The 9223-nt window shown below is 38.5% G+C and overlaps 2 protein-coding genes across 3 annotated transcripts in view; both read left to right on the top strand.

Moving 5' to 3' along the window:
* Positions 1-4399, top strand: part of LOC106943196 (zinc finger protein 70-like) — a 9292-nt gene extending 4893 nt beyond the window's left edge. The window contains exons 2-3 of one of the 2 annotated variants that reach the window (XM_015026538.1): positions 2327-3007; positions 3176-4399. In XM_015026538.1, the coding sequence (XP_014882024.1) occupies positions 2327-3007; positions 3176-3345 (851 nt within the window). In that variant the 3' untranslated portion in view covers positions 3346-4399. Of the gene's footprint in view, positions 1-2326 lie in introns of both variants that reach the window. The other variant, XM_015026537.1, reaches the window with a different exon arrangement.
* Positions 4400-5415: 1016 nt separating this feature from the next.
* LOC106943197 (zinc finger protein 239-like) lies at positions 5416-8171 on the top strand. The gene is made up of 2 exons (XM_015026539.1): positions 5416-5692; positions 7162-8171. The coding sequence occupies exons 1-2, from the start codon at positions 5494-5496 to the stop codon at positions 8118-8120; spliced, it is 1158 nt and encodes a 385-aa protein (XP_014882025.1). The 5' UTR covers positions 5416-5493; the 3' UTR covers positions 8121-8171.
* Positions 8172-9223: the final 1052 nt, after the last annotated feature.

Here is a 9223-nt window from a genome sequence, read left to right as displayed (position 1 = left end):
TTTAGCTTTCTGACCGTCATGCTAATCCGGGTGAGTGTTTGTAGCTGTGCGCTGCTTTACCTGCTATCTGATCCTCCATATATGTCTTTATGCCATATTAGATTCGTCATGTTGATGCATTTTGACCTGCTTCAAGTTTCCGCCGCAACACGCAAACTTCCCCGTTCACTCAGTGGTTATAGTTCCTCATCGCTTAGGATTTGTTGCTGCGCGTTTACGCAGAGTGAAGGAAAGAGGAGACCAGCTGCACAGGCAGGCTGGACATGAGATGCAGGTGATAATCAGTTTGTGTGATCGGCAACAAGAGACCGTGATCGGCGATCACCGATCATACACTTTTTCATGGAAATCAGCCGATTATGATCGGTGGCCGATCGATCGGCACACCTCTACTAAATACATTACTCTAATTGTTATGGAGACCAGGGGCCTCATGCATAAAAGACTGCGCAGTTTTCACACTAAAACTTGGCGTATGGAAAAATTTAGAAAAGTGCGGCGCACAAAAAAATCGGATGTATAAAGCAGTGGCTGCGCAACTTTCCTTTATAAATCTTAATTTGCGGGAAATAGAGCGCAGCTGCTGGTCTGCCTGTCGCCTCCCACAAATACATATGTAAATTAGTATAAATAACCATGTAACCAGTAACCATGGAAGTAACCAGTAATACTTGTTTGTAGCAATATTAGTATTTATAATAATAATTATATATTTTATTTAAATGGTGCTTTGAGGGCACATAATGTCACCTCACAAAAATAAAAACACATTTTAAAGACAAAGCTCCACAATTACGCAGCTCACCTTTGCGCAGCTACTTATATACGTGGGACTGTCTACACACCTTGATCACCTTAAAAATAATCAAACCTGTTGATTATTTGTAATCAGCAGATTTGAGTTAATCTGGTGATCCAACCCTGTTTTCTTTTTTTAGTGGGAATAAAATTACCCCGTGTAATAAAATTACATTCCATGTGCTTTGATGCACAAACCAATGAGTTACATCTTTATGAGACAAAAACTGAGGAAAATTACTATTTACATTTGAGTGAGATTTTCACATCCTGTCATTTTTATGTGCGTGTTAGCTTATTAAATGCGGTTCAGTTTCATCGTTTACGTTTAAGCAATAAAATATTAAAATCATGAAAAACATCGGGTTTGATGCTTCTTGGTCTAAATAACACAGAATGTAGTCAGATTTCAGTGTATTTAGGGGAGTTTTGATGCTTTGTAGTTTGATGTCCACAGAAAAGGTTTGCGTGACTGCCGCACATTTTCACACCAGCGAAAAAGTGTGCGTATATTTACGTAAACTTTGACGCAAAGTTAATTTTATACATGCTGACTTGTGCGTAAAATATGGCGCTGCACATTTTTTGTGCGCACGCCGCTTTACGTCACCCAGGTGACTCCAGGATTTTCCTCTTTGCTGCAGTTCTCATACAGAGACCTGGAGATGTGTAGACCTGCACCACCATCCTCCTCAGTGTGTGGTGCTGAGATAAACTCATCCAGCATCATCTCTCACAATTCCAGTTACTAACCTACATGAACAGTCAGAGCAATAATAAATAGGTTTCAATTAGGGCTGTAAATAAACATGTTAGTAATCGAGTAATTATTCTTACGATTAATCTAGTAATGGATAAAAAAAATTTATAAAATAAAATATTTGTAAATCTGGCATAACACTGGTGTCAGATATCAATATCAATCCAATTTGTCATTTTTGAGCTTCCCCAACAGTTACTATTCTGTAGTTTAGAAAACTAACCTGTAATAATAATAACTCACGTTCTAAATTAACCTGAAGAAAAGTTAGACAAAGATCTGAAATTATATTCAATTTAATAACAAAGAGGCAGGCTCACAAATACGTTTATGAAAAATGTATATACTTCAGTTTTTAGTTCATGTATTCATTTTCAGTCAGTTTAACAGATGAATTCTCACCTTGCCTCAAAAGTGAGGCTAGACATAAGGTTATAAGTGAGATTAACAACACATTGTCTAAATGTATTTTGAGTTCTTCACTGTATGAATGCCCTAAAATTAAAAATTTAATTGTAAATAAAAAATCTGTATGAAACTGTACTTCTAGATTAAAGTCTGAATGTATTTGAAATCTTTTTAACATTTTTGCCATAGTAGCAAATTAATGTGGAGGACACTTCTCCTGCTTTTTAGTTAAAAACTACAAACTAATTTTAGATTAACCACATGATGCCTATAGACCTGAATCTCCAGGAAAAACCAGGCTGATGCCTAAGATAGTGATCAATTAAATTATATTAATGACGTCATCCTTTTTTTCCACAGACCTCCAACAGCCAAGTGTCTCAAATGAGGAGGAAGATTCTGCCATCCAACAAGTCTGGAGCCTGGCAAGTAGGTCCAGTCAGGACCAGAAAGAAGCAGAACATCAGTGGACTGAAGAGGAACAGATGGAACCAGGAACAAAATGGATTAAAAAAGAAGAAGAGGAGGAACCAGAACCTACACTGCTCAAACATGAGGAAATGGAATATCCACTAATGTATGTAAAAAAAGAGGAGCTAGATTCTTCAGTGCTTCAACATGAACAGCAGCCACCAGAACATTTACCAACTGGACAGGACCAGAAGGACCTCTGCAGCAGTCAGGAGGGAGAGCAGCTTGTCCAGAAGCAGTTTGTTGCTTTGATTGAGACTTCTACTCTTCAGGAAGATGATATGAGTGAAGAAGAGACAAGAACAGAGCAGCTTTCCCTTCATGTCTCTGCAGTGGTTGAGAGCAAAGATCAGGAAGGAAGCAGCTGCTCTGTGTCAGAGAGTCAGTCTGATACTGGCACAAAGAAAAGATCTTTCAAATGTGACATTTGTGGGAGACGTTACACCCAACATTATAAGTTGAAAAACCATTACAGAACCCACACTGTTGAGAGACTTTTTTCATGTGAAATATGCGGGAAAGGTTTCTCTCGAATGAGAGATTTAAATCGTCACAAGAGAATTCATACGGGTGAGAAGCCTTTTTCATGCCAATCATGCGGAAAAAGTTTTTCTCAAATAAGTAATTTAAATCGTCACAAGAAAATTCATACGGGTGAGAAGCCTTTTTCATGCCAGTCATGTGGTAAGAATTTCTCTCGATTTAGTCACTTAGATCGTCACAACAAAATTCATACAGGTGAGAAGCCTTTTTCATGCCAGTCATGCGGAAAGAATTTCTCTCAAATTTGTCATTTAAATCGTCACAAGATAAGTCATACGTTTAAGGGTTGTCACGATAAACATGTGCCTCGTATTATTCCCTCCCCTCTCATTTTCTTGGTAACTGCTAAACACACAGGGAGCTAAAAGCGTCTTTTTCCTTCCACTCTGGTTGAACCCAACACACGATAATCGATAGCGACGACGGCAACAAAAGATGAAAAGTTTTCAGTTTTCTTGCGTAACGTCTATATCCCCCGTATGTATGACCTAGAAATCTCACATGCACAAATTATGTTGTTCACTCGGCTGAATGAGATCTAGTGACCGTCACCTCAACACACAATGTTCATAAACGAGAGAAGCGCTGTCTCATGTCACCGTGTGAACATTACTTCAGTTACCTGCCGGGCTCCTTCTCTCCTACCACAGAGAGTAGTATAAAGCCTGCTGAGGAGGAGCGAGCAGTCTGGGAGCGCGTTGGATTCAAACTACAGTCTATCCATGTCTCTTAGAGACAAACTGGCTTATAAAGAGACACCCTTTTGTCATTTTTCCTTTTTTCTTTTATGAAAACCTGAACGTTATTTTTTTGACTGCATAGTTCAGCTGTCAGTCGTTGTAGTCTTGGTCTGCTGCTGAACACTGTAACCTTCAAATTCACTAAGCAGGAACAAACCATTTAATGCAGATCCACAGGGTGTTCAGTAAATATGGATCTTTGCTTTTTTTATCTGGGAATGATAACTTAATTTTTACTGCTAAAAACAAGTAAAACAAAAAACTATATTATTGACAGAGGCCCTATTTTTTTCTATTTATATAAAAATTAACCCCTGTTGGTCAAGGGCCTTTGGGATTATCAAATCTTTTCCTTCCTGTATGCAAGCTAATATTTTGGCACTGAAATTTAACATGTGTGCAGATAAAGTGAAAGTGTTACATTTTGGAACTTATTGCACCATGTTTTGTTTGGCTCACCTGTGGTGTAACTACAGTAAAACTGTAATGAAGAAACTGCAAGTAGCCAATCAGGACGCTTTAAGAATCCTCATATTTCCACGTTGAACATCTGCAAGTCAAATGTTTGTCATGAGTAGCATACCAGCTTTTCATGTTTTGCTGAGGAATTTCATGTAAAGATGTATGTACAGACTGGATGTATAAAACTACTTCACAATAAAAGCTCTGACAACTGCAATATATGGTGATATTAGATATTTCTAACTTTAACTATTGGGAGTCATTGCTTACCTGCCTTGTGATGTTTTCTTTTACTTGATGATTTTTGTTTGTTTTTGTTTTTCTAAATTGGATGGAATACTTTTTGTCTCGTAATAAAGATTTATGAATTGATACTAAGTTTTCTTTAAACCAGTGGTCCCCAAACTACGGCTCGCGGGCCGGATCCGGTCCGCCTCCACATTTGGTCCGGCCCCCTGAACAATACCAGAGAGCGCTCAGATGTTTTTTTCATTTATTGTATTTTCCGGTTTATATGTGGATTTTTCTTCAACCACCAGGGGGCTCTTTAGCAGGAAGTGTGTCCTGTAAACTGTGGGTGTTTTGTTTTGCATGGCGCATTGCTGCCATCTGTTGGACTTTTAGGGAACTGCTTGACTTTTATGTTATTTATCAGTACGGTTGTTTGCTAGCGGTAGAGCAGATGAACACGTGTCTGTTATGAACGCCGCATTCAAGGTTGAATTCTTCGAAGCAATGCAGGAGCACAGTAGCAGCTTATACTTCAAAACGAGCCTTTATGTTAACATATGAGAAATTAATATGTTAAAGTTACATTCCCTCAATGGAATATTTACTAGTCAGTCCCAAGGACCGTTTACTGTAGTTACACCACAGGTGAGCCAAACAAAACATGGTGCAATAAGTTCCAAAATGTAACACTTTCACTTTATCTGCACACATGTTAAATTTCAGTGCCAAAATATTAGCTTGCATACAGGAAGGAAAAGATTTGATAATCCCAAAGGCCCTTGACCAACAGGGGTTAATTTTTCATGGGTTTTGCCCATGTGCTTTCTGGGTAAAAATCAATCGAGAAACGCACCCCCCCGCCCCCCGTCAACAATCTCCGGCCCCCCATCAGAGAAGGGAAAAGTTATGTGGCACTGCTTTAAACTGTTTTTCGGCTTTCCACTATCCAGTTCAGTAGGGGGCGGTATTGCACCAATTTCCTTGTCTGCCAACCGCCCAAAACAAAATAAATCGAAGAAGAAGCTTGAATGCGATAGGAAACTGATGCATTGTTCCACTTGAGCTAATATTTCAGCAACCATGTCTTCAGTTCAGCATCTCAGAGAGTTTATCAGAGAGCGACTAACTGCTGCTGCTCAAGAAATCTTCACAGAGGTTGAAAAAACCATCATTTGCTACGAGGAAGAGCTCGATGCTCAGCGCAGGATGATGGGGATCGACTGGAAACCACAAATTAAGCTACACAGAGTCGGTTCGGAGCTGCAGAGACAAAGTTCTGGTAGGTCTGGATAAAGGTGCTGATGATTTCACAGCAGACAGAGATCCGTCAGCGGCTGTTTACCAGCAGCTCAAGCTGCTGGTAAACAGGAACTGATTTAGCTGCTAGCTCGGATGCTACAGAGGCTAGCACAAACGTGGTAGCACAAACGTGGTAGCACAAAGAGAAAACCTGTTTGAGTCAAGCCGCCTGACTGCATATATTACTCTAAGTGGTATTAGTGCTGGAAATCTGGAATACAATTCTTGATTCGTAATCTCATACGTGATTTTGTAAATCAGAGCAGTGGAGAGTATTATGAAGAAGAGGGGGAGACGCAGAACAAAGGGAGTAAACAAATAACGACAATATTTCTTTCTTATAAGTGAGCCACAGAGCCGCAGGTTGCAAAGCCCTGATATAGCAGATAAAAACTAATCCTATCAATTTGTTGAAGCTAAAAGTGAAAAATCTGCATTTTAATTAATTGTTAAAGTAAAATAAATTGTAAGGGATCAATTAATTATAGTAAAAAAAGAATAGTTTACTGTTATCCCTTCAGTTCAGGGACCAAGACCAGTTCTACAGGGGAATGGCAAACTGTGTCAAAGTAGAAACATACACACATCTCCAAATCTATATTTCTCAAATGTGTTTAATGAAACATCTCTTTTGCTGCACATTTGCTGTCTGGGACATAGACAAGTTCAATGGATCAGATGACTCCAACAGTGTTTAGAGGAAATTATTTCTTTGTGTTATTTCTCCCAAACATCCAGTTTTTATGAATATAGTGTCTGATGGTTGCTATGGAGACCTGATGACTCCAGGATGTTCCTCTTCGCTGCAGCTCTCTTACAGAGATCTGGAGATGTGTTGTGTGGTGTTGAGATAAACCCATCCAGCATCATCTCTCACACATTCAGTTACTAAGCTAAATGAAAATCTAAGCAATAATTAATAGGTTTCGATTTTAGGTCAGTCTTTATGATCTTTTCTTTCACCCACTTCCTTTTGAACATCAACACATCTGCCTTAGTGAATGAAGTGATTACTTCTCTTTCTTTTTTGAATAGCGGCTTAGAGAAATGGGTATCTGTCTCATCATATTTATAACCCAGATACCCAGAATGTCATGTTTTACAAAATTAAATTCCTACACAGTCTGATCAACTTTAAAAAGTGAGGCTAGACATAAGGTTATAAGTGTATGAACGCATTAAAATTAAACATTTAATTGTAAATAAAAAATCTGTATGAAACTGTACTTCTTGATTAAAATCATAATGTATTTGAAATATTTTTAACATTTTTGCCATAGTAGCAAATTAATGTGGAGGACACTTCACCTGCTTTTTAGTTAAAATCTACAAACTGATTTTAGATTAACCACATGATGCCTATAGACCAGAATCTCCAGGAAAAACCAGGCTGATCCATGAGATAGTCATGAATTAAATTGTATTAATGATGTCATCTTTTTTCCACAGACCTCCAACAGCCAAGTGTCTCCAATGAAGAGGAAGCTTCTGCCATCCAACAAGTCTGGAGCCTGGCAAGTAGGTCCAGTCAGGACCAGAAAGAAGCAGAACATCAGTGGACTGAAGAGGAACAGATGGAACCAGAAACAAAATGGATTAAAAAAGAAGAGGAGGAACCAGAACCTACACTGTTCAAACATGAGGAAATAGAATATCCACTAATGTATGTAAGAAAGGAGGAGATAGATTCTTCAGTGCTTCAACATGAACAGCAGCCATCAGAACATTTACCAACTGGACAGGACCAGAAGGACCTCTGCAGCAGTCAGGAGGGAGAGCAGCTTGTCCAGAAGCAGTTTGTTGCTTTGATTGAGACTTCTACTCTTCAGGAAGATGGTATGAATGAAGAAAAGGGTAGATCAGAGCAGCTTTCCCTTCATGTCTCTGCAGTGAATGAGAGCAAAGATCAGGAAGGAAGCAGCTGCTCTGTGTCAGAGAGTCAGTCTGATACTGGCACAAAGAAAAGATCTTTCAAATGTGACATTTGTGGGAGATGTTATACACAACATTATAAGTTGAAAGACCATTACAGAAGCCACACTGGTGAGAGACCTTTTTCATGTGAAACATGCGGAAAGACTTTCCCTCAATTTAGATCTTTAAATTACCACAAGAAAATTCATACAGGTGAGAGGCCTTTTTCATGCACAATATGTGGAAAAAGTTTCTCTCGACTTGGTCATTTAAATGACCACAAGATAATTCATACAGGGGAGAGACCTTTTACATGCCAGTCATGCGGAAAAAGTTTCTATCGAATTAGTAATTTAAATGAACACAAGAAAATTCATACAGGGGAGAAACCTTTTTCATGCATGTCATGTGGAAAAAGTTTCTCTCGAATTAGTCAGTTAAATTACCACCAGAAAATTCATACAGGTGAGAAGAATTTCCACAAGAAACAATAAATCAATCAGCAGTAAATAAAAATGAGCTTATTAATAAAATGATGGATATAAAATTGCTTCTTTGTTTTCATCATCTCTCTTTCTTCAAAGAGACTGAATGACAAAAAGTTTCACTCCTGTACCTCGTGTTGTTCCCTCCCCTCTCGTTTTCTTGGTAACGGCTAAACACACTTGGAGCTAAAAGTGTAAATTTTTTTCAACTCCGGCTGAACCCATCACATGGCATACAATATCAACGACAGCAACAAAAGATGAAAAGTTTTCAACTTTCTTGCATAACGTCTATAACCTGCATGTAAGAGCTAGAAATGTCACATGACTTAATTATGTTGTTCTCTCTGCTGGATAAGAGCTAGCAACTGTCGCCTCACCACACAAGCTTGTTCTATCAGATAATCATACGCTGTCAGAATAGCATAGGTGCAGTGACTACGTATGCTTGCGCATTAAGAAGTCCAACCATCAGAGGAGTTGTCAGTTCAGCATACATGACAAATTATGACGAAAATATCTCATTAAGTTGTTTTCAACAATAACTAGATAGATTTACATGCATTATCATGGTTTCAAAGTGTATTTAAAGCAGGGTCTAGCTCACAGGTGTCAAACTCCAGTCCTCAAGGGCTGCTCTCCTGCAACTTTTAGATGTGCCTCTGCTGCACCACACCTAAATTGAATAATAAGGTCATTCTACACAAGGAGGAAGTAATGAAGCCATTTCCTTCCAGTGTTTTGTACCTGTGGCACATCTAAAAACTTCAGGACACGCGCCCATGTAAAACTCATTAACCTACTTAACCGCTAAGTCAGGATGCCATACAGCTGTTAACAACAAAGTAAATGACAATCTATGTCATGATTGTTACTAATTAAATAAAATCATATGGTAATGACAGTGTATACTTGTCTGATAGACATAGCCGTCAGTTGGTGCTAAGCGTATGATGATCTGACAGAACACCAGGCTCCTTGTCTCCTACCACAGAGTGCAGCATAAAGCTATGGAGTTAGATTTGTTTCACAATTATTCAATCAAAAAAAAAATCATGTCAAACAAAAAAAGTAGTATTCAACCAAAAAAAAAATCATGTCAAACAAAAAAA

The sequence above is a fragment of the Poecilia latipinna genome, unplaced genomic scaffold (assembly GCF_001443285.1).
Source record: "Poecilia latipinna isolate Pla-1442-1.1 unplaced genomic scaffold, P_latipinna-1.0 Scaffold4972, whole genome shotgun sequence".
NCBI classification, from domain to species: Eukaryota; Metazoa; Chordata; class Actinopteri; order Cyprinodontiformes; family Poeciliidae; genus Poecilia; species Poecilia latipinna.
Note: the sequence above shows the minus strand (reverse complement) of the source record. Positions and strands in the feature narration are given on the sequence as shown.

Coding starts and splice junctions, on each gene's coding strand:
- LOC106943197 (XM_015026539.1), top strand. CDS start 5,494: ATGTCTTCAGTTCAGCATCTCAGAGAGTTTATCAGAGAGCGACTAACT. Junction 5,693..7,161: donor GCTGCAGAGACAAAGTTCTG/GTAGGTCTGGAT, acceptor TTTTTTCCACAG/ACCTCCAACAGCCAAGTGTC.